Below are 26,137 nucleotides of genomic sequence, written 5' to 3' on the forward strand. Positions count from 1 at the left end.
TTCCAGTTGCTTACTCCTGCCCTTGGTCTGTCTTCATCAAAATCCCCATAGTAGTTGCTCCCAAAAGGAAGTGAACCATTGGCAGGCTCACACTTGTTCTAGGACATCCTTTCAGAATGAGTTTGTTCTCAGACCTTCATTTCTTAAAGGATCTGCCTGCTTATTTGACTAATGTAAGGTATAGCATTTAGTAAACTAGAAATTTCTCTCCTGTGTCACACGAGATGGAAGGAGATCCTCCATAACTATGAGGATAGTTACATAACTCCCCGTAGCTCTTCATTAAACGGGGTACATTCTTTGGGTTCACTCCCATCCTGGATAGTGAGTGAGCAATAGCAGGTGTGTGTGTGTGTGTGTGTGTGTGCGTGAGAGAGAGAGAGAGCAAGAGACAGACAGAGACAGAGAGAGTGACCTGGGCTTAAGGCCCACAATTAAAACTACACCACTCAATCTGAATTCTACTGGTCAATTTGTTTTCCAGCCTCTAGGCTGGAAGCCAAATGTGCGGGCAAGTGCAAAATCAATAAATTAATTCCTTCTATTTGCAGATGGTTAGGTTTCCCTAATTGCAGTGAAGTGTGCCTTTAGCATTTAACTATTAGTGATAGGCGCCGCCTGTTGCTTTCATCAACCATGACCTCAATCAAGTCAGGAGTGTTGTCCCTGACCACAGCACGGCACAAAGACCAAGGGGCTTACATAGAGTTTCAGAGAACGTGAGTGGCTGTTAAAGGATTTACTTTGGTTTTAAATGAGGGATCATTTGATGTGCCAAATACAACTGCCAAGACATCTACGCAGGAGAAATACATACGTTAGCAGTGAGTTAATTTGGGGCATTTAAATCCCTTCGTGCAAAGTGCTTTTGTATTTACACCAGACACTGCCAGGAACTCTCTTATTTCAGTCTCCTGCACTCGGCAAAGATCTCGAAGGCCTAGGAATGGCTTCAGGCTTCTCTGGTACAGAGTTCCACAGATCAGTCTCACTCACAAAGAGCACCTCCGGTGCTGATTCAGGCTTTAGAAAGACTGGCCGTCTAGTTGATGTTGCATAGCAACCCTACTTGAGAGGCTGGAGTCTTCAGCAATCTCTCGTGGATTTTCATTCAGTGAGGAATTAATGTGTACTAGACAAACGTGTTTAAAGTGTTGGGTATGGAAACCGGAGAAAAAGGCGGGGGAGGGGCGGGGGGGGAAGGACTGGACTTATTCAGGGGCGATTATTCCAATCCGCATGGTTGCATTTTCCCCAGTGACCACTAGGTGGCAGTTCTCGTACAGAATTTAAAAGTGCATGAGGAAAACGAGTTCCGTGGCAAGTCAACGATCTCATAAGAACAGAGTTCAGCCACGGGAGATGTTTGTTAGTTTTTGCTCTTTCCCACCGAGTTCGATTTCATGGGTATCCTACTTTGTGGGATACAAACACATAGCAACAAATCCGCTCCTTAGAAGCACACAGAGAGGAACCAGCTCACACTTACCATCGAAAAAGAAGAGGTCATCAGACTTAGTAAAGAAACAAAAGATAACAGAACTTAACGTTTTAACCTGTTTTTCTAATTTTCGTTGGGAGTCTGTGGAAGGACATAAGCAAAATATCATACTTACAGCGTCTTGAAAACCGAAGAGCACCACCTGAACCTGGCTAATGCCGTGGCTGTCGAAGTCAAGTTCCAGCTTCAGCTTGGACAGTGTGGTGGCGATGATTTTTCGGTCCGTGGATCTCACAAATTCTCTGAGGCTTGCGATGAGGGTTGTGATATGTTCCCATTTTAGTTTAGGTTCTTCGGCCCCCTGTGAATAAAACCTGTCAGTTGATCTGTGCTAGACACATTCGTCATGAGCCCGCCATTCCCACAGCCTCTGTTGGGACCTGGGCTTCAAAACGCCCCCACTAAAGGGAAGAGGCCATATTGGAACTCTATGCCCCACCAGCCCCACCAACCACCCAAGAAATAATCAGACTTTGGGAGGAAGAGTACCTACTGACACCTCAGCCAACAGCTATGATTTAGTCAGATATACAGAGCTTTCCCCAAACAGGGACAGGCTGAGGTAATAACTCTCAGAAATTTTAATGGGGAACTAAAGAGAGAACAGGCAAGGAGCCATAGGATCTTAAGCTCAAAGTTGGCCCAGAGAGACAAGTCAAAAGATAGCAGCAAGAGTACCTTTAGTTGTAAAGAAGGGAGAGTACAATCAATGGGATTGAGAGTGACTATCTACATGGAGAGGAGAAGGGAATGGACAGAAAAAGAAATGGCATGCTAAGGGGGCCAAAAGCAGCCAAAGCTGAGAAGAGATGTACAAACTCTCGGAATATGAAGTAATCAGAATCACACACAAGTTTCAGTCTCTGTGGGGCTCAGCTAGGCACTAGGGTTGGAATTCCTTAAGACCCCACCTCCTTCAGGTACGAGATGCCACCTACAATGTGCCCCCCAGAACTTTAACTGCCCTTAAAATGTGTCGATGCCTTTCACTTAAAACAATTCCTTACCCACCGATGAGGTAATTGGTTGTAAGACTGAACCAATGGACACGTTTATATATTAAACATATAATACGATATTTAAACGGGTTCCTTTTCTCAAAGGAAACATGGTAGGGTATTATTTATCCTCATTTAACTTTAAGAAACAAGATTTTTATTATGCTCATTTCTATCTCTTATTATACAATTTTGTTACCGCATCATTAAAATTAAATTCCTCAATCAGGCTGTGATAATTACAATTTCTAGGATTCTATTACAATCAATGTACCATCAAGTTCTCTCCCTCAGTATGGTTTCATTTGGGAGCTCCCTCTTGTGTTTATGTTTTCATGAGACAAGATTATATTGAAAAGCTTGAAAGCTGTCATTAAGGGAATTAGAACGAGACTGGGAACAATTATAAACTTTCTTTTCTTACCACCAACTAAATTACACCCAAAGTAAAGATTCACAGGCAATATCATAATAACATGAAAATATGTTCAAGAAGAAAAATGTGAGTTATTCAGAAATTGGAAGCTTATCTTAGTGAAGAATCAGCTCCATGTTTGCCAGCAGTTGAAATAGCAAACATTTTTTTGACATTAGCTTTGTTTTCACAACAGACGAACATGTTGCTTCTGGTTTTCTGATGTGTGTGCCACTGTCCTACAAAGGAACACTGTCTGCTCTGGGAAATGTTTTCTGTCTGTAGTGGTTCATCCACTTACATGATCGTGGCTTCTGTTCTAACTCCTGTGTTCACGCGCACTCCTGAACGTCCTTACGTTACGAGCACCTCCCCTATCAAGGACGCAGATTTGGCATCCAAAGGTTGCCCTTTACAGTGCGCCTTCCCTGAGCACAGCACTGTCCAGGTTCTGCTGTGAAGGCGTGCTCTATTCTTTATCCTTTAAACCTCTTCAGAAATGATGAGTGAATTTCAGAAGGATGTTATGAGTCCAAAGGGCTTTTGTGGGCTGCTTTGGGACAGCAGTACTTTTGGTCGTATTAAAAAAGGTTAGGCTTGGGGGCGCCTGGGTGGCTCAGTGGGTTAAAGCCTCTGCCTTCGGCTCAGGTCATGATCTCAGGGTCCTGGGATCGAGCCCCGCATTGGGCTCTCTGCTCAGCAGGGCGTCTGCTTCCCTCTCTCTCTGCCTGCCTCTCTGCCTACTTGTGATCTCTCTCTCTCTGTCAAATAAATAAAATCTTAAAAAAAAAAAAAAAAAAAGGTTAGGCTTGGGCACCTGGGTGGCTCAGTTGGTTAAGTGCCTGACTCTTGATTTCAGCTCAGGCATGAGCTCAGGGTCATGAGATCGAGCCCCTCAACAGGGGTGTGGAGCCTGATCGAGATTCTCTCTCTCCCTCTCTCTTTGCCCCTCCCCCCTTAAAAAAAGGGGGTGGGCTTGGGCGCCTGGGTGGCTCAGTGGGTTAAAGCCTCTGCTTTCAGCTCAGGTCATGATCTCAGGGTCCTGGAATCGAGTCCTGCATCGAGCTCTCTGCTCAGCGGGGAGCCTGCTTCTTCCTCTCTCTGCCTGCCTCTCTGCCTACTTGTGATCTCTCTCTGTCAAATAAATAAATAAAATCTTAAAAAAAAAAGAAGTTCAAAAAAATTAAAAAAAAAAAAGGGGGTAGGCTTAAAGGTAAAGGTGTATCCAGAGATATTTAACACTACGAAAAGAATTATTTACATCTGGTTGTAGAAAAAACGTAAAGAGATTAGACAACTATGATTAGCCTGCTTGATAATGGTCACAACAGCAATAATGATAGTTAACATTTGTGAAACACTCTATTAGTCTCTCAGTTGCTCATGATCTTGGTTATTCCTTATAGAAACTCCACGAGGTAGATACTGGCATTTCCTCTGTTTTGTAGGTTAGAAAATCAGCCTCAGAGAAGTTAAATAGCTTGCCCAAATTGCACAGCCTGCTAATAAACAGTAAAGCCGGGCCTCCGGCAGAGGAAAGCTGAGGCCGAGCCCAGACTCCTCATCATTACCTTCTCTTGCCTCGGTTGGCTGGAAGAGCGGGCAGTGAGCCTGAATCGGAACCTGTCTATCGCCACACCACCAAGGGATTCATAGCAAGCACACTTAGTGATACAATCAGAAGGACCCTTGCTATCCCTGGATGATTTGGGATGCAGCACGTGACTCTGACCCATAGTTTCTGGTCCTCATTGGTCCCTTTGTGCCGGTGCACCAAGGCATGCCCTCTGAGTTTTTTCTTCTTTCTCCTTTTATAGAGAACACTCAGGCATGCTGAAAAAACTAGGGAGCCACAGACGACTGAATAGGATTAACAAACTGCGAAGTGTTCAGAATTTCAGCACACTCATGAAGGGAAGTCTCTTGCCAGGCTCTGTGCTAAGAGCCGGGACCATGACAACGACCGAGGCAGTCCTGCCCAATGGACCTTCAAAAACCCCAAACAAGCAGATGCTTTCTGTGCTGGAAGAGCTCGTCACTAGGGATGATTATGAGATTTAGGCAATCCCTGCGTTCTGCGTGTTTTGGAGCTGAAACAGGCGTCTGACACGAGCAGCTACAGTTCAGAAAGGGCTTCGCTCCACAGCAGTGAAGGGAGATTTCCTTTCCTTCGCCCACTCCAAGCACCAGTCCCTCCCGTTTCCACTAGCACCTGTCAGCATCTGGGAGCTGTCTTCCAGGGAGGAGTGTGGGGTGGTGCTTAGGAGCACAGTCTGGAGCCAGACTGTGTGGGTCTAAATCTGGACTCCGCTGCTTAGGGCTGTGTGGTTGTGGCAATTACTCAGCTCCTCTGTGTCTCTGAGTCGTATGCAAGATGAGGACAACAGAACTATTACTATAGTGCTATTGCCACGAGGCTGGAGTTAGTAAATACACCTGAACTACTAAGAATAATACTGGCCCTTATGAAGCATCTGCTGTTATTAGTGTATGTTGAGTATGTTTCCTGTTACTACTATTATTACTGTAGGTTTGCTATTATTACTATGTCACCGGATGTGCCACTACTACTATGAAATATTTACTAATATTTATTGTTTTTCTTCCTCTGCTAGAATGCCAGCCTCAATGGGATATTTCTTTTCCCCAGTTTTGTTCACTGTGATGTCCACAACAAGTAGCCGGGTGCCTGGCATTCAGCAGAGGTTTAATAAGTATTTGTTGAATGAATGTATGACCTCCAACTGCTGCCCAGCTGTTCCTTCCATCTAAATTTGATTCCCCTTATTTCACGCCATCCGATCCCCGATCCTTGAATGACCAGAGTAAGCAGAAGGCAAGAGAAGAGAGAAAGCCAAAGGTTCAAGATGGCTCCTGTCTCGTCCACATCTCCTACATTCCTGTGCAGCCTCCTCAGGCCTCACCCTACTCTAGCTCAGAGCCCCGACATCCCTCAGCCCAGAGCCCCAACTTCCTGGGCCTCCGAGGAACTGCTTGAGGTAGATTTTCTCTAGGACCCACGCAGGGTCTTCCCAGAAAGTGCAGGTGGCGCCCATCTCAGTTCTCCTCATACCAGAGAGCCTGCTGACACACATGTGGCCTTGACTCTTCCTATGCGATCAAAAGAGGTGGGCATTAGAGAACTGCTAAGGAGAAAGAATCAGCAGAGAAACTTTGAGGGGTTCTCAAGATAAAGACAGGAGCCAAGAAAGAGAGTCTTGCTCTGTTTACATCCAGTACAGCTGAGAACAGGGTGATGGCTGGACTGAGAGACAAACTTGACCCATCTCTTCTAGCTCCACACTTTCCGAAGTTGTTTTCCCAAGACAGAAGGTAGGAAAGAAGGCATAGCCAGCTGGTGGTCACAGGAGCTCCAATGCCCATGCCACTGAAAGAAAGTACCAAGTATCAAGCCTGAAGCCAAGCATGTCTGTGGAGGCTGACATCCTGAAGAGATGTGAGCTTCTGCTCCCAACTCAGGAGGCAGCACCAGAGGCCTGGGGCTGGGGGAAACCCCATTTCTACTGGGACAAAACTGGGGAGGGGATTCTTCCTTATATCTGTAAGCAGAATCCTAGGGAACATATTTTCCCAGGTATTACGACTGAATTGTGTCCCCCGGACCCCAATCAGAAGCCCTAACCTCCAGTGTGATTGTGGTTGGAGAAAGGATCTTAGGAGGTAATTAAGGTCAAGTGAGATCACAACAATGGGGCTCTAATCCAACAGCAAAAGACACCCACTGGGGTGCACAGGGATAAAAGGCTGGGTAAGGATGTGGCAAGAAGGTGCCACAGACAAGCCAAGGAGAGAGGCCACAGGAGAAACCAAACCTGCTGATACCTCGCTCTCAGAGCTTCTGCCTCCAGAACCGTGAGAAATAAATTTCTGTTGTTTCAGCTACTCAGCCGGTGGGATTCTGTTACGGCAGCCCCAGCAAACGAATCCCAGGGAGTGAGAGTTCTACCAGCTTAGTTTTTTTTTCACAGCACACACAGCCTTCAACACACTATATAATTTACTTATTGTGGCCATTACCCTCCATCCATCTGGATGTAGCCCCATGAGCACAGGGGTCCTTGCTGAGTCTGCAGTATTTCCTAAATGCTCAAAGGAGACCGGCAGGGAGCCTTGTGCTACCATCGGAATTAGGAAGTCATGAGGCTCAATGCGTACGTGTGGATCGATCGATAAACAAATGAACGGAGTGTAACAGGGGCTTGCAGGCTGGTTGGAACTTCACCGCCATGAGCAAGTTGCTAGTGACTTACAAGTAGCTATGTTCAAAAATGCAGTTTCTACATCAAGGATTTCCCTTTTACCTCTCCTGGGTAGGTCTGATTCATCATCAAGAGCTCTACACCCTTCTCAAGGCTCCACGTTGCCTGGGACAGTTCCAAGCAGTGAGGACACAGCTAAGATAGGTTAACTCTGGGAAACGAAGGATCCATGAGAGGTTTTACCTGAGCCAATGATTCCATTAAGTTTCTCACAACTTTGTCTTGGTCTTCTGTCAGGATCCTGTGAAGGGTGGCACGTCTCTCACTGTCCTTCCTCAGCATGAAGAATCCGGAATCTTTTTCTTCAGGGGAAGGGGGAGCGCTGTGATCTTCAAAATTTTCATCCGGAATGCTGGAAGAATTTAGATAGCATAAATCGCCATGTCCTTTATAAAAGGACACACAACACAGTTCTTCACCCAAAGTTGGTCATGTCTTTACCCTAAAAAGAGCGTCCGTATTCCTTTTACATCTCTTTCTCCGCAGGATTTGGCTCTCGTTTTGAAAGAGAAGGGGTCCACCTTTAACTCCGTGTCAGGAGAAACTGAGCCGTACTCGCTGCTGCTGCTGGTGTCCTCCACCAGGACAGGCACAGGCAAGGATATGCTTCGAAGATACTCTGTCATGAGAGGGGAGGAAATGGTCACTGACACTTTTAAAAAGATACACATACTAAACACGCACCCAAAGACAACAACACTGGTGGTCAAGTGTCTCGTTCCAATGACTAGTCAAATTATGCTAAGAGGCTGGTCATGGATCCCGTGCTCCACATACAACCCAGGCAGGGCGTCGGCAGGGTAGGGGTCCCCTGGGCCCTGGAAGGAATATCTCAGGGCCATGAAACTGCGGAAGAAGAACCAGGCCCAGTAGTCCTGGGTTCCAATCCCCTCATTGCTATTGGCCACCTGTCAGACATTAGGAAGATCATTTATGGGTCTCAGTTCTCACGTCTATAAAATAAAGGATCAGGAGGAGGAGTCAAGATGGCGGAGAAGTAGCAGGCTGAGACTACTTCGGGTAGCGGGAGATCAGCTAAATAGCTTATCTAAAGATTGTAAACACCTACAAATCCAACGGGAAATTGAAGAGAAGAAGAACAGCAATTCCAGAAACAGAAAATCAACCACTTTCTGCAAGGTAGGACTGGCGGAGAAGTGAATCCAAAGCGACGGGAAGATAGACCGCGGGGGGAGGGGCCGGCTCCCGGCGAGCGGCGGAGCAACGGAGCAAAATCAGGACTTTTAAAAGTCTGTTCCGCTGAGGGACATCGCTCCAGAGGCTTAACTGGAAGCCCAGGCAGGGTAAGCGCGGCCTCAGGTCCCGCAGGGTCGCAGAAGGATCGGGGGTGTCTGAGTGTCGCAGAGCTTACCGGTATTAGAACGGGGAAGCCGGCTGCAGAGACAGAGCCGAGGAGTGACTCTCAGCTCGGGGTTGCCTTGAACCGGTCTCAGGCTCGGTCAGCTCGGAGCGTGGCCGGAGGCCAGGGTGGCGGGAGTCTTTGGGCGCTGTTCTCTGAGGGCGCACTGAGGAGTGGGGCCCCGGGCTCTCAGCTCCTCCGGGCCGGAGACCGGGAGGCCGCCATCTTTATTCCCGTCCACCGGACTCTACGGAAAGCGCTCAGGGAACAAAAGCTCCCGAAAGCGAACCCCAGCAGATTACTCAGCACGGCCCCGGGTAAGGGCGGTGCAACTCCGCCTGGGGCAAAGACGCTTGAGAATCACTACAACGGGCCCCTCCCCCAGAAGATCAACGGGAAACCCAGCCAGGACCAAGTTCACCTACCAAGGAGAGCGGCGGAATTCCAGAGGAGAAGAAAGCAAAGCACAGAACTCATGGCTTTCTCCCCATGATTTTTTAGCCTTGCAGTTAATTTAATTTTTTTTTCTTTTTCAATTTTTTTTTTCTTTTTCTCTTCTTCTGCTGAATTTTTTTTAACTTTTACCGTTTTCTTTTTTTAACGTTTTTTAAATACTTTATCTAATATATATATTTTTTTCCTCTTTTTATATTTTTTCTTTATCGGCTTTCTTTTTTTTAATAGTTTCTTTTTTTTTTTTTTTTCTTTCTTTCTGAACCCCTTTTTTCCCCTTTCTCCCCCTCACAATTCGGGATCTCTTCTGATTTCGCTAAAGCATATTTTCCTGGGGTTGTTGCCACCCTTTTAGTATTTTACTTGCTCCTTCATAAACTCTTATCTGGACAAAATGACAAGGCGGAAAAATTCACAACAAAAAAAAGAACAAGAGGCAGTACCAAAGGCTAGGGACCTAATCAATACAGACATTGGTAATATGTCAGATATAGAGTTCAGAATGATGATTCTCAAGGTTCTAGCCGGGCTTGAAAAAGGCATGGAAGATATTAAAGCAACCCTCTCAGGAGATATAAAAGCCCTTTCTGGAGAAATAAAAGAACTAAAATCGAACCAAGTTGAAATCAAAAAAGCTATTAATGAGGTGCAATCAAAAATGGAGGCTCTCACTGCTAGGATAAATGAGGCAGAAGAAAGAATTAGCGATATAGAAGACCAAATGACAGAGAATAAAGAAGCTGAGCAAAAGAGGGACAAACAGCTACTGGACCACGAGGGGAGAATTCGAGAGATAAGTGACACCATAAGACGAAACAACATTAGAATAATTGGGATTCCAGAAGAAGAGGAAACAGAGAGGGGAGCAGAAGGTATATTGGAGAGAATTATTAGAGAGAATTTCCCCAATATGGCAAAGGGAACAAGCATCCAAATTCAGGAGGTTCAGAGAACCCCCCTCAAAATCAATAAGAATAGGTCCACACCCCGTCACCTAATAGTAAAATTTACAAGTCTTAGTGACAAAGAAAAGATCCTGAAAGCAGCCCGGGAAAAGAAGTCTGTAACGTACAATGGTAAAAATATTAGATTGGCAGCAGACTTATCTACAGAGACCTGGCAGGCCAGAAAGAGCTGGCATGATATATTCAGAGTACTAAATGAGAAAAACATGCAGCCAAGAATACTATATCCAGCTAGGCTATCATTGAAAATAGACGGAGAGATTAAAAGCTTCCAGGACAAACAAAAACTGAAAGAATTTGCAAATACCAAACCAGCTCTACAGGAAATATTGAAAGGGGTCCTCTAAGCAAAGAGAGACCCTCAAAGTAGTAGATCAGAAAGAAACAGAGACAATATACAATAACAGTCACCTTACAGGCAATACAATGGCACTAAATTCATATCTCTCAATACTTACCCTGAATGTTAATGGGCTAAATGCCCCAATCAAAAGACACAGGGTATCAGAATGGATAAAAAAACAAAAACCATCTATATGTTGCCTACAAGAAACTCATCTTAAACCCGAAGACACCTCCAGGTTTAAAGTGAGGGGGTGGAAAAGAATTTACCATGCTAATGGACATCAGAAGAAAGCAGGAGTGGCAATCCTTATAGCAGATCAATTAGATTTTAAGCCAAAGACTATAATAAGAGATGAGGAAGGACACTATATCATACTCAAAGGAACTGTCCAACAAGAAGATCTAACAATTTTAAATATCTATGCCCCTAACGTGGGAGCAGCCAACTATATAAACCAATTAATAACAAAATCAAAGAAACACATCGACAAGAATACAATAATAGTAGGGGATTTTAACACTCCCCTCACTGAAATGGACAGATCATCCAAGCAAAAGATCAACAAGGAAATCAAGGCCTTAAATGACACACTGGACCAGATGGACATCACAGATATATTCAGAACATTTCATCCCAAAGCAACAGAATACACATTCTTCTCTAGTGCACATGGAACATTCTCCAGAATAGATCACATTCTTGGTCCTAAATCAAGTCTCAACCGGTATCAAAAGATTGGGATCATTCCCTGCATATTTTCAGACCACAATGCTCTAAAGCTAGAACTCAATCACAAGAGGAAATTTGGAAAGAACCCAAATACATGGAGACTAAACAGCATCCTTCTAAAGAATGAATGGGTCAACCAGGAAATTAAAGAAGAATTGAAAAAATTTATGGAAACAAATGATAATGAAAACACAACGGTTCAAAATCTGTGGGACACAACAAAGGCAGTCCTGAGAGGAAAATATATAGCGGTACAAGCCTTTCTCAAGAAACAAGAAAGATCTCAGGTACACAACCTAACCCTACACCTAAAGGAGTTGGAGAAAGAACAAGAAAGAAACCCTAAACCCAGCAGGAGAAGAGAAATCATAAAGATCAGAGCAGAAATCAATGAAATAGAAACCAAAAAAACAATAGAACAAATCAACGAAACGAGGAGCTGGTTCTTTGAAAGAATTAATAAGATTGATAAACCCCTGGCCAGACTTATCAAAAAGAAAAGAGAAAGGACCCAAATAAATAAAATCATGAATGAAAGAGGAAAGATCACAACGAACACCAAAGAAATACAGACAATAATAAGAACATACTATGAGCAACTCTACGCCAACAAATTTGACAATCTGGAAGAAATGGATGCATTCCTAGAGACATATAAACTACCACAACTGAACCAGGAAGAAATAGAAAGCCTGAACAGACCCATAAGCAGTAAGGAGATTGAAACAGTCATCAAAAATCTCCAAACAAACAAAAGCCCAGGGCCAGACGGCTTCCTGGGGGAATTCTACCAAACATTTAAAGAAGAACTAATTCCTATTCTCCTGAAACTGTTCCACAAAATAGAAATAGAAGGAAAACTTCCAAACTCATTTTATGAGGCCAGCATCACCTTGATCCCAAAACCAGACAAGGATCCCAACAAAAAAGAGAACTACAGACCAATATCCTTGATGAACACAGATGCAAAAATTCTCGCCAAAATACTAGCCAATAGGATTCAACAGTACATTAAAAGGATTATTCACCACGACCAAGTGGGATTTATTCCAGGGCTGCAAGGCTGGTTCAACATCCGCAAATCAATCAATGTGATACAACACATTAATAAAAGAAAGAACAAGAACCATATGATACTCTCCATAGATGCTGAAAAAGCATTCGACAAAGTACAGCATCCCTTCCTGATCAAAACTCTTCAAAGTGTAGGGATAGACGGCACATACCTCAATATTATCAAAGCCATCTATGAAAAACCCACCGCAAATATCATTCTCAATGGAGAAAAACTGAAAGCTTTTCCGCTAAGGTCAGGAACACGGCAGGGATGTCCGTTATCACCACTGCTATTCAACATAGTACTAGAAGTCCTAGCCTCAGCAATCAGACAACAAAAGGAAATTAAAGGCATCCAAATCGGCAAAGAAGAAGTCAAACTATCACTCTTCGCAGATGATATGATACTATATGTGGAAAACCCAAAAGACTCCACTCCAAAACTGCTAGAACTTGTTCAGGAATTCAGTAAAGTGTCAGGATATAAAATCAATGCACAGAAATCAGTTGCATTTCTCTACACCAACAACAAGACAGAAGAAAGAGAAATTAAGGAGTCCATCCCATTTACAATTGCACCCAAAACTATAAGATACTTAGGAATAAACCTAACCAAAGAGACTAAGAATCTATACTCAGAAAACTATAAAGTACTCATGAAAGAAATTGAGGAAGACACAAAGAAATGGAAAAATGTTCCATGCTCCTGGATTGGAAGAATAAATATTGTGAAAATGTCTATGCTACCTAAAGCAATCTACACATTTAATGCAATTCCTATCAAAGTACCATCCATTTTTTTCAAAGAAATGGAACAAATAATCCTCAAATTTATATGGAACCAGAAAAGACCTCGAATAGCCAAAGGAATATTGAAAAAGAAAGCCAAAGTTGGTGGCATCACAATTCCGGACTTCAAGCTCTATTACAAAGCTGTCATCATCAAGACAGCATGGTACTGGCACAAAAACAGACACATAGATCAATGGAACAGAATAGAGAGCCCAGAAATGGACCCTCAACTCTATGGTCAACTCATCTTCGACAAAGCAGGAAAGAATGTCCAATGGAACAAAGACAGCCTCTTCAATAAATGGTGTTGGGAAAATTGGACAGCCACATGCAGAAAAATGAAATTGGATCATTTCCTTACACCACACACGAAAATAGACTCAAAATGGATGAAGGATCTCAATGTGAGAAAGGAATCCATCAAAATCCTCGAGGAGAACACAGGCAGCAACCTCTTCGACGTCAGCCGCAGCAACATCTTCCTAGGAACATCACCAAAGGCAAGGGAAGCAAGGGCAAAAATGAACTTTTGGGATTTTATCAAGATCAAAAGCTTTTGCACAGCAAAGGAAACAGTGAACAAAACCAAAAGACAACTGACAGAATGGGAGAAGATATTTGCAAATGACATATCAGATAAAGGGCTAGTGTCCAAAATCTATAAAGAACTTAGCAAACTCAACACCCAAAGAACAAATAATCCAATCAAGAAATGGGCCGAGGACATGAACAGACATTTCTGCAAAGAAGACATCCAGATGGCTAACAGACACATGAAAAAGTGCTCCATATCACTCGGCATCAGGGAAATACAAATCAAAACCACCATGAGATATCACCTCACACCAGTCAGAATGGCTAAAATTAACAAGTCAGGAAATGACAGATGCTGGCGAGGATGCGGAGAAAGGGGCACCCTCCTACACTGTTGGTGGGAATGCAAGCTGGTGCAACCACTCTGGAAAACAGCATGGAGGTTCCTCAAAATGTTGAAAATAGAACTACCCTATGACCCTGCAATTGCACTGCTGGGTATTTACCCTAAAGATACAAACATAGTGATCCGAAGGGGTACATGCACCCGAATGTTTATAGCAGCAATGTCTACAATAGCCAAACTATGGAAAGAACCTAGATGTCCATCTACAGACGAATGGATAAAGAAGATGTGGTATATATACACAATGGAATACTATGCAGCCATCAAAAGAAATGAAATCTTGCCATTTGCGACGACGTGGATGGAACTAGAGGGTATCATGCTTAGCGAAATAAGTCAATCGGAGAAAGACAACTATCATATGATCTCCCTGATATGAGGGAGAGGAGATGAAACATGGGGGGTTGAGGGGGTAGGAGAAGAGTAAATGAAACAAGATGGGATTGGGAGGGAGACAAACCATAAGTGACTCTTAATCTCACAAAACAAACTGAGGGTTGATGGGGGGAGGGGGTTGGGAGAGGGCGTGGGGTTATGGATATTGGGGAGGGTATGTGCTATGGTTGTGAAGTGTGTAAACCTGGCGATTCGCATACCTGTACCCCTGGGGATAAAAATATATGTTTATAAAGCTGTAAAAAAAAAAAAAAAAAAAAGAAAGAAAGAAAGAAAGAAAGGATGAATACCCAAGTTTTGTAGCAACATGGACGGGACTGGAAGAGATTATGCTGAGTGAAATAAGTCAAGCAGAGAGAGTCAATTATCATATGGTTTCACTTATTTGTGGAGCATAACAAATAGCATGGAGGACAAGGGGAGATGGAGAGGGGAGTTGAGGGAAATTGGAAGGGGAGGTGAACCATGAGAGACTATGGACTCTGAAAAACGATCTGGGAATTTTGAAGGGGTGGGGGGTGGGAGGTTGGGGCACCAGGTGGTGGGTATTGTGGAGGGCACAGATTGCATGGAGCACTGGGTGCTGTTATGCTGAAAAAATAAAAAAATTAAAAAAAAAAAATAAAATAAAATAAAGGATCAGGTGGGGCATCTGGGTGGCTCAGTCGGTTGAGCATCTGCCTTTAGCTCAGTCATGATCTCAGGGTCCTGGGATCGAGCCCTGCATTGGGATCCATGTTCAGTGGGGAGTCTTTTTCCTTCCTCTCCCCCTGTCCTTGCTGTGCTTGCTCTCTTTCTCTCTCTCTCAAACAAATAAATAAATACATATATTTAAAAATGAAATAAAGGATCAGGTTCGCATTTTTTTAAACCATCTTCCTCACAGGCTCAAGTGTCCACCTTAGCATCTTGGGACTGCCGTAGCCAGGGTGATTGAGGATTCTGTGATTCTAGAACATAGGTTTCAACCCTGTTTTGTCTAAGAGAAATATGTTCTGTCAGTCTTATATATCAGGGTTCTGCTTAAGGGGTCATATAAAAAAGGGTCCTTTGCTAAATACAAATTTTGGAAATCAAAAGACCACATGATCTCTTAGGTCTTTCCCAGTTCCCAGAGATTGTGATCCTGCCTCAGACATGGGCTTTTATTGTGATGGAGATTCTGTTAGCCCAGCAGGAGTTACCAATGTTTCATCAAATACTAATTTTAAAGGAAGTAACTTTCGACATAGTCATCCTTACCAAATAAGTGTCCCAATACTACAAAAGGTCTTACCAAAGAAGGCAGATGTAAAATTATAAAAAAGGAAATCCAAGGTTGCCTAGAATCCCTTTTTAACTTAATTTCTCTTGGGCTGGGCTGTTTCAACGTGGGGCCCCAAGCTCAAAGATGTGGGATGGTCATTCAGCTGTGAACTCCTCCCTCTGTCCAGGGTGACTACAAATCAGTAATAATTAACAGCGAGGGGTGGAGGCAGCAGGCCATCCACACTGATCAGACAGATGGACATGTTTGAGAAGCACTCATCTGATTTACCAATATATGAAAGCCAAACAGACCTTCCCTTTCTTTTCTTTGCCCTTTTCCTCCAACTATCTCTGGATTCTATCCCTATGATTCCACATACAGATATGTCTTATGATCTGCTATATATATACTTGGAAGAAAATATACCATATTATGAATGGTAGTTATTTCCAGAAGATGTGATTTGGGGTGACTGTGACTTTATTTTTCCAAAATTTCCAAACCTTCTACAATAAACAAGTATTATTTTTGTAATCAGAAAAATATATGTTATTATAAATATTTTTCACAAGCATATACTCAATAGGTGGTCACACCACATTACTAAGAACTTGATTTGCTTCATAACACACTTAGTGATGATCCAGAAGATAAGAAAAATCCCATTACACAGCAGGAAGTGACATTTCTCTGAAAATGGATTGCCCTGACCACACCCATCAGGGAAGCTTTCTGAAGCTGCTGAGTCTTAGAAAAAGTTTTCTAGCTCTATCTAGGAGCTTCCTTAATCACAGAATCTTGCAGGTAGGACACGTCCTACCCGCCTTGGTTATACTGAAGATGTCATGTACTACTGTTCTATTATTCTATCCCACTTACAGCTCCGATGAAGAAAACAGGTGTTAGAGGGATACTTGGCTTTGGTTTCAACTGTAGGGAGGAAGAAGAGATGTATACAGCTTCCTGGGATAGTTCCTCTCTGAGGAAATCATCCCAGTGATCAGTTAACTAGAAAGTCTCTGAAGGAGGAATTGGTTGACCCACCTTCTGTCATTGAATTTGCTGCATTGCTGATTCACTTGAAGGTAGGAACTGAGATGAAGCTAAGAAGAGCTGCTCTGGGTTTACCAAGTCAACACCACAATCCCTTAGTTAAAGGTTAAGTGCAAACAGCTACATTGAAGAGATGTTGGGGGTGGGGTTGGGGGAGGAGAGGAAGCACCTGCAGGCAGCATTTCCCAAACTTACTTGACCACGGAATGCCCTCTTTCCTGGGACAGCTCATGGACCCAGCACTTCGTGGACTAAATTTTAGGAAGTGCTGCTGTAACAGAAAGCAAATGAGCAACCTCTTGCTGGCAACAGTAAGGTTTGTCTAAGAGGAGACAGGTCTGTCGGAGGGCCCAAACAGGACTGCTTCTGCAAGGACGTTTCTGGGAGTTTTCAAGACCTATAGTGTGCTTTGTTTCACTCTGCATTTCCGGGGACAGATTGCTGAATAGACAAAACAGCTGCTGGCTCGGCCAAATATGGATTCAAGGCACAGGAGCAGGGCTTGCATTGCTATTAGCTATCAAGCCCTTAAAGCTAAATGTGGCTGGTAGAAAAGGATAGCTGAATCAAGCTCTCACCCTTCTCTTGGCTCGATGGGATGGCCAACATCTTTGTGAGGAAGGCACAAGAGCCCTGCAGTGGGGTTCACTGTGGACCCCCTGGACTCAGTGAGGGCATCTTTCCCAGCTCACAGAGTGCAGATCCTCTCTCAATGTGTGTTCCATGCAGAAATGGAGGCAGGCATCATTTAAAGGCCAAAGACAAAATTGTTGTTCCTTGGGACTAAATTCTATCTAGAATGCTACCACGTGGAGTTTCTATCCTGCGTTTCTATAGGTAAAGAGTCTAAAGAACAGAGGGAGTGAGGATTTGACTTGTCTTGCTCTTTGGTTTTTTGGTCAGATTATGTGATTTAATAGCCCAGTACTGAGAAGGGCTGTGTCGTACCTGTGAATTAGGGTTGCTATGGATACCAACTGCCTAAAGGAAGTCTCATGAGGTAACACTGTCTATGTTTAAGGATGGAATCCAGTGCCCAGGGTCATTATGGCTCATCTAGGAAAAAAAGGGACTTGTAGATATTTTGTATGTTCTGTGTACACAGCCCTGAATCCCTCTTCTACCAGATTTAAGTTTAATCTTAAATTTGATTACTCTTCTCTGTTGGGCTCATGCAGTCATTCATCCAGCATATATCTACTAGATATCTAATATTTGTTGGGTAGCCAACAGGACTCACTGCTGGACTGAAGGGAGGGTATGAAAGGGAGAATAAAAAATGACCCTGAGGTGTCTGGCTTAAGAAATGAATGAATGAAAGAACTACTTATATACTAAGATGAAAAGGAATCCAGGCTGAACTGGAAGTTATTTTTGGTGGGGAAGAGGTGTGATCTGAGCATTCAGTTTAAGAAATTAAGGCCACAGAATGAGTCTGGAGCTCAGAAGACAGAGCTGGGGACATAACTCTAGCAGTCCCCTGCCTAGAGATGGTATTTAAAGCAAAGGATGACATAATTTAGGGAGGGATGAGGAGAGAGCAGAGGTCCCGGACCTTAAGAACACCAATATTTAGAGGAAAAGGAGGTAGCAAAGGAGAATGACTGGAGAAGCCATGAAGCTAGAGGAAATCAGGAGAATGGTGGGGGGGGGGGGGTCACAGAAGCCCCCAGAGGAGAGGGCTAACAGAAGAGAGGAGGCGTATCTGGGCCAAAAGCCACTGAGAGGATGAGCAAATTCAGAATTTGGCCAAATGGATCCCATTAGTGACCCTGAACAAGGCAGGGTCAATGGTCAGTGACACCAGACACAATGTAGGCCAGACACTAGATTAGTGGGAAAGAGGTGGGGAAGATCAGGGGATACTGCTCTTCAAGACCTGAAGCTGGGATGAGGAGCAGGAAAAGTGGGGTGTTAGCCAATGAAGCAGTAAGTAGTGTCAGGGGAAAGGTTAGTTTAGGACAGAAAACACTAGAGCATGGGTAGATGGGGAGTTATGTGGAGAGGGGGAAGCTGAAGAAGTCAGGGGTGTGTGGGGTACAGAAGCCAAGTGGGGATTCACCTTCTGTGGGAAAATGAATACTCCCTCCTCCATGAGGGGGAAAGAGGGAGAAAAGGGGATGCCGAGGCAGGCAAGTATGTACATTCTTGGTGGAAACGTGATGAAATCCATTCCTGAGATTTCTACCTTCTCAAGTTGTAAAAGATTTCCAGGTAAGTGAGAAACCACAGTGCCTTTCTGGGGAGAAACTCAGGTATAACTGTTACCACAGAAGCATGCTGACAGTTTCTGGAGAGCACAGAGGTCACAAGTCCCCTGATATCAGCTCAAATACACTGACGTTCTGGAGCCTCCAGATGTCAGAGAGAAGCCTGGCAGGAGTTAAGTCACTTGCCTGTAAGCTACTCTCTCTTCAATTTCTTTTTTTAAAGATTTTCTTTACTTATTAGAGAAAATGGGCATGAGCAGCGGGAGAAGGGCAGAGAAAGAAGGAGAAGCAGGATGTGGCGCTCACCACAAGGTTGGATCCCTGGGCTCCATCCCAGGACTCTGAGATCATGACCTGAGCTGAAGGCAGAGGCTTAACCAACTGAGGCACCCAGGCGCCCCATGTCTTTGTCAACTCTTAAGAAATCCTTTGCTGTAGGGCTGGCCATGGGAAGTCTTAAAGAGGCTGAATGACTTCTCTGAGGATGGGAAATGTCAAAGGTATGCCTCTGGAAGAGTATATCTTGTTGTTCTTTTGTGGGAGCTGGTGGGTAAGGGTTCCCTAAACCATTAGGATGTCTTTCCTCATACCAATAAAAATTCCCTAAAAAGATGGCTTTATTATGGGTAGACTGGCATGGGGAGGGAGCACATGGGGCCAGTCTATGGGCCCCAGACTGCTGGGAGCTTCTGTCTAGGGGGAGGGAGAGGGCTCTAACTTCAGCAAATTGGCTATGCCCATTCTGGGAAAGGGGGAATGTTCTAACTCCCTCCCATCACTGTGAGAGCTGCCTTAGATCCTAACACTATTCAAAAGCACCAGGGACTCTAAGTTTTCTGAGTTCAGGACAATTTAGGGACAGAGCTCAGTCAGAGCCAACTCCTAATTATCACCCTGTCTCCTGTCTCTGACTGCCCAAATCTCAAAGGTTCTCACACTTTAGCGAGCAAAGAAGTCATCAGGTTGTTTACTTAAAAGTGTAGCATTCTAGGGGCGCCTGGGTGGCTCAGTGGGTTAAGCCGCTGCCTTCGGCTCGGGTCATGATCTCGGAGTCCTGGGATCGAGCCCCGCATCGGGCTCTCTGCTCAGCGGGGAGCCTGCTTCCTCCTCTCTCTCTGCCTGCCTCTCTGCCTGCTTGTGATCTCTCTGTCAAGTAAATAGATAAAATCTTAAAAAAAAAAAAAGTGTAGCATTCTAGGTTATAGCTATAGATTCTGGGAAGGGCCAGAAATCTTAATTTTTAACAAACATTCCAAGTGACCCATGCAGGCAGATCTGGGCCTGAGTCATGCCTATATTTTGAGGGCCTACGCCCTAGGCCCTAGATCCCGAGTGCTAAGTGCACAGCAGAGGTTTAAAAAGGTTACCTAGTAAATGTTATTAAACAAACGATTCTTCGGGCAGCTCTCAGAGTGAGCCATCAATAGCTTCACAGTTCGATATGGTAGCTGCTAGCCCCCTGTGCTTATTTACAGGAAACTTTCAATGAAATTAAAATTAAAATTAAAATTCAGGGCCTCTGTCAATGTAGCCCCATTTCAACTGTTCAAAGCACATATGCTTAGTGGCTAAGGGATTGGACAGTGTAGACAGAGGACGTTTCTATTATCACAGAATTACAGACCCCGTGATTTTAATTCCAGATTAAAGTCTTTCCCTGGCTCTCCCCACCTGATTGATAATTTTCATAGGGAGCTCTTTGGGATATGCTCCTGCTTACCCCCTCCACGTTCAACTCCTCCCCATGTACTTTAAGCCCAGCAATGCTGAGCCACCTCCTGCCCCCTTCACACACAGCGGGGTTTCACACTTACAGCATTAGCTCATGCTAGGACTGACCTCGCCTGGCTCCCCACTCACCCTCTGTCATTCCCTCTGTGCTGACTACATTACCCCACGGAGCAGCGGATTTTTTCCTTGTGTGTCTCCCCTACAAGAACAACGTCTCCTTAAAGATAGGAACTACGCTTTTCTCATCCTTATGTATTCAGGACCTAGCACATTCCTTGTGCACACAGCAGAGTCACAGTGTTTATTAGGTTAAAACGAATTGCTTCATTCTCTGGGTCTCTGTGTGGCAATGGGAGAGCAGTCTGAGATTGGGCAAGTCATATCTCTCGAAGGCGGAAGGAGGTCCTCTTCATCACCACCCTCCCACTCTTCCTGTTGAAATGGGCGCCCCTCGAGGTAAGGCAGTGCCCTCTGCTCCAGAAAGTAAGTGTTTATGACCCGTAAAGAACTGGGGAAGGAAGAGTCCTGCAGCTTGCATTCTTTGAGGAGAGGTAAAGCCAGGCTGTAGTTTGTAGTCATAATTAACAGGAGGCATAAAGTGCTCTGTAACACCTAAGAACGCTCATAAATGGGACCGTAGCCGCTAACTGGGTTAGCACATCCGTTTTCGCTTTCCTAAGGAGGAGAGGGGGTTCTAAAGGAATGAGCCCAGCCAGGCCTGCAGCTGCACACAGCCTTGGTACCTGGGAGCCTCCCACGGAGGCAAAACGCAGAGTTTTTTAATGGGAAATCTAGAGCTTATCACATGATCACGTACCAAACTTCAGCTTAATGAGCAATATAAAAATGAACTCACCATTTGATCCAGCTGAAAGGGCTGTGGGAAGAAGAGCAAACAGCAACATAAGCACACGTTGGGTTTGTTGCTAACAAACACATCTATCTATTAACACAGATAACAGAAAAGCAGATGCTTGAAATGGGATCAATGTCCTTTGCAAACATTCAATCTGTCTATCCTCATCCCCGATAAACACAAAAATGTCAACAACAAAGGGATCATTTACTTGCTTTTCCTTTCTGAACTAAGTTTTGGACATTATTGCAAAAGACAATTTTGCTGTTTTACTTGTAACTGGCAATCTTCTTTTCTTTTTTTTTTTTCTTTCTTTCACATTGTAGGGGGTTAGTGATTCAGAAAGATATCCTCTAAGAGGCAATAGGTATTTGCCTAAAATTCAAAGAACACAGTACTGGATGGCTTGGAAGTTTTAACAGCTCCATAAGAGCTCTGGAGCCCATCAGTGGTGATCTAGAGTTTCAGTTCTAAAAGGCTATATTTCGGGGTGCCTGGGTGGCTCAGTGGATTAAGGCCTCTGCCTTCGGCTCAGGTCATGATCCCAGGATCCTGGGATCGAGCCCTGCATAGGGCTCTCTGCTCAGCAGGGAGCCTGCTTCCTCCCTCTCTCTCTCTCTCTGCCTGCCTCTCTGCCTACTTGTGATCTCTGTCTATCAAAATAAAATAAAATAAAATCTTTTAAAAAAAATAAAAGGCTATATTTCACCCCTTTTAGACTTTAATCCTTGTATCGGTGACGCAAGATTGCTATAGATCCTGATACATGACCTACCCACTAACGAGCCAATGAAAGACTACTATGTATGAGGTCCCAGCATTCATGAAATTGATGGTAAGGCGGCTTCCTGAAACCAAAACTGAATGTCTAAGCGCAATGTGCTAATGTTTATACCAACTTCTAGTGATATCTATAAGCAGAGTACTTCTGGAAAAATCTTCTACCTTAAAAGCTTAGGGTTTATAATGACTCTGACCTGTGTCCTATTCAATGCAACCACGTACCTGAAAGCTTAGGTTGTGTCTTTTTCTTTTTGCTCGAAACTTTTAAGAACTCATCAATAAGCAAGTCGTTAGCACAGGCTCTCTTGTCAGGGTCAGGTTCAAAACACTTCAGTATGAATGCCTTGGCCTCTGCTGACATGGACTCTGGGATCTCTGGGTGGACTTTAAACATTCCCACCTAAGACACAACACATGTAGCTTCTGAGTGACCATCTCATCACATGAGCTCCAGGACTGAAAACTTGGCCTCCTAGCACAAAAAATCCTTTACTGTATTCTATAGACTCATGCCTTTCCTCAAAGTGACAGAGGGTATTTTTTTCTCTAGGTTATGGAAAGTATCCAGAGTGTTTTTGTAACTTTGTCAGTGACATAGACCAAGCAATTATGTTAAGACAGTAGACAGCACTATGAAGTAAGAATTCAGTCCTTGACATTTTAGAACACGTTAGCACACTGGCATGCAAGAAAGAGATTTTTAATTCAGACTGTGTTGACCATAATAGCTGTGTGCCAGGAACTGTGCTTGGCTTTTTGATTTATGAAATGTATTGAATACTCCCAACAACCCACTGGATTAAATATTATCCCTGTTACAACAATGAAAAAAATGAGTTTCAGAGGAGTGAGTGATACATTCTAGAAAGGCAGGTCTGGGATTCAAACCTTAATTTGTTTGGCTTAAAGCCTGTGCTCTTTCCCCTATGCCATGAAACATGAATATTTCTCCTGTCTCAAATTGCCCATATGCAGTCAAATGCTCTACCACTGTCAAACTGCCCATATGAAGAGATATTTTAAAATACCTTAAAATTAAACAGAATTTTTGTAACAATTAGAATTTTCTTCTCACTGCTAGCCATTCTAAATTCTTTTTAATAATGTTTTCATGTAGTTAGTAGAGAAAATTTTCTAAGGAAGTCTTTTTTGTTATTACACAGCTTATAGAAGCGTATTATTATATAAGCAATAACATACAGTTATTTGTAGTAATTATATAGACTTTATTATATGTAAGATACTCTTGTAAGTACTTTATCTCATATATGTCTCAAAAAACCTTTATTAGATAAGTACTAATTTTATACCCATTTTATAGATGAGGAAAATGTGGTACCAGAGGGTTAAGCAATTTTCCCAAAGTCATTAAAGAGTTTGACTGTGTTGGAGCCTAGATTCAAACACTGTAAATCAGTACTAGAGTCTTACTGTATAATAATCCCTGCACTAATAGGTAACAGAGCAGCATTTCAGAGTGAAATCCTAGAGATGGGTGAAAAGTCAAAAGTTGAAACATTGACCCAGAAAAGAAAGACATCATTTATGTCGAGAATCGCAGCTCTCTTAGCAGCTCTCATTGCCCTTCTGGTTTGGGTACAGTCCTTGGTTCTGTATCAGCAGTATCCCATCAGATCATCTTCAAGCTGAAAGGAAGCCAAGCCTTCTACACAAGTAGAAGGTATATGACACATGGCCCCTCACGAGAAGCTATTCACAGTGGAATAAGTGCTAGAAACACAGTCAATGGCAAGGAAAGAAATCACAAATTCTCATCAGAAGTGCTCTGCCTTAGAGAACAGCAGACAGGTGAGCTTTACTTCTTGGGAAACAGGTGCTCAGTTTAAACCTTCCTCCAGCTTGGCAGTGTTGCAGGTGAGGACAGATGGGGACAGCAGGGGCTCAGAGTAGGTCACTGCTTTGCTCAGTCCCTGGATTCCCAGGCTGTGGCCTCTGGGCTCTGTCAGCCCTATTTCCATATTCAGAACTCCCTGTTTTGGGAGGTAACTCCCAGAAGAGTTACGAATGAATGGGCAAGGCGACAAGCTAGAAGAGTAGCTATACTAAGAATATGACTGACGTCCTTAAAATAGCAATTACTGTCCACCCCTTTCTTAGAGGAGCCTCCAAACTCTTAGGATAGAGAAGGAAAATATTGCTTTGATTTAATACTTAAATGAAGTAAATGTCTTCCTACCTCCCTCTATGGAAGATTTCAGACCGTTTCCCAAAGAGCTTAAATCGTCTTCCAGGGAGTAGTGTGTTATTTATGCTGCATTGTGAAAGGTGGTCAGACAAAGTTATACAGAATCTCACTTTGAAGCTGAGAAATCTAACGCAGGGAAAGAGCCGCAGTGTGAGGCACAGGCATTGACTTCGAGGGGACTGAATCTTCTTGACTTTACTGGGCTCAGAGAGCACATTTAATGTGCCTACCTAGGCTCTTTTCCTTTTGCCTAAAAAAAATCATACACATAAATGGACCAGCCAAGAGCTTTATCCAATGGTTTTTAAGACATTTAAGACATATGAAATGTGACCTTGAACATAGCTGCTTGTGGTTCTCCCAGTTCATAAAAAGGTGGTTTCCCTGTGGCCATTTCGATGATGGTGCAGCCCAAAGACCAGATGTCTGCTGCTTTCCCATAGCCTCGTGGTCCTTTGTCTATGATTTCCGGTGCCATATACTGCAGGGTACCTGGGGATAATTCAAACACACTTCTACTTTAAAGGAGAGAAAAGAGATGAATATCTACCGACAGCTTTAATTGTTCACATAAATAAGACAACTTTAAAAGTATGATTCAGGTCTTAATATCTCATCTTTCTTGAGTTCCAGTTTTCTGTCATTAAGAAAAGTGGATATAGCAGTTGTTATAGTGGATTGTATCAGGGATATAAGAATAGCTCGCCAACATGATCTGGTCATGAAGAGATAGATACTTTCTCATCCCCTAGATAGTAGAGTATAAGTGAGGTATCATTTTATTGGGACCGCTTAGAAACTTCAAAGAATGAGTCATTTGAGAACAACAGAGAATATATCAACACACATATTTTGCAATTAGTTTTTCAAATACATGAAGATTCCTATTATGTATATGTCTAATCTTTCCAAGAAAAGTCTAGGTCAATCATCCATTTTTCCTAGATCTCTATTTCTCAATTTCTAAATTGAATGCTTAATTCTTCTGTTTTGATTCTTATTTCTAAATCACAAAAGCATGAAGTTTCTGAAAGCCATTGTTAAAAGTAATGTAAATCATTTTTGGTGTATTTCATTCTGTAAGTCAAATATATATGGCTTCTGCTGTGCTGCGGTCCATGGCATAACAGGTTTAACAGATCAAAGACAGGTCAGGAGCCATCAGTACAGACAAATCACCAGACACAGAGTGCAGAAGAATACAATGAAACATAGGAGATTTAAAAGGCCACGTGGAATCAGACAGTGGAAGAGTTTGGTATGATAGAAAGAACACTAAACGGAGAGCCAAGTATGCTTGGTTCTGGCTCTGGTCTGGTATATCAGATAAACACTCAACTGCAGTTGTCTCAGTGGATGGAACAAGAAGGCTGAATTGGCTTCTACTACCCCCTAGAGTGATTCCTTCAAATCCAACAATGAGTCAGAAGTGTGAACAGGAACAGATTATTGCCATATCCCCTGCTACTGATAGACTCATACAAATGATATAATCAGCAAACAGGAACTCATCCAAGATGCCATATTCAATTATTTCAAATACTGAGGCATTTGCTAAAAGAGCTACTTCAGTATTTTCTGATTCATAACCAAACTGACAGACATTTTGATAAATACAGACACCTTTTATGAACACCTCATGCATGATTTATAGGTGAAACTGCTATGCACCATTCCTCTAAATTGTTCCTAGGAAACCCAGCAACATATGCTAGAAACTGGCTGTTTGTTGTTCATAAAACCAAATAAAAGTACATTATTTTTGTCAAGTATTGTCATCTTGCCAGGTTATCTTCCAGCTCTTATTATTATGTGGCA

General features: G+C 43.3%; 1 protein-coding gene across 1 annotated transcript in view; it reads right to left on the reverse strand.

The window, feature by feature from the left end:
- MAP3K5 (mitogen-activated protein kinase kinase kinase 5) overlaps nucleotides 1–26,137 on the reverse strand; it is a 208,795-nt gene that overhangs the window by 19,588 nt on the left and 163,070 nt on the right. The window contains exons 19-24 of the mRNA XM_047734723.1: nucleotides 24,654–24,811; nucleotides 22,336–22,513; nucleotides 21,331–21,351; nucleotides 7,636–7,813; nucleotides 7,378–7,546; nucleotides 1,617–1,802 (exon numbers count right to left, since the gene is read on the reverse strand). Of these exons, the coding sequence (XP_047590679.1) occupies nucleotides 1,617–1,802; nucleotides 7,378–7,546; nucleotides 7,636–7,813; nucleotides 21,331–21,351; nucleotides 22,336–22,513; nucleotides 24,654–24,811 (890 nt within the window). The remainder of the gene's footprint in view (nucleotides 1–1,616; nucleotides 1,803–7,377; nucleotides 7,547–7,635; nucleotides 7,814–21,330; nucleotides 21,352–22,335; nucleotides 22,514–24,653; nucleotides 24,812–26,137) is intronic.

This window comes from Lutra lutra, chromosome 6 (genome assembly GCF_902655055.1).
Source record: "Lutra lutra chromosome 6, mLutLut1.2, whole genome shotgun sequence".
Classification (NCBI taxonomy): domain Eukaryota; kingdom Metazoa; phylum Chordata; class Mammalia; order Carnivora; family Mustelidae; genus Lutra; species Lutra lutra.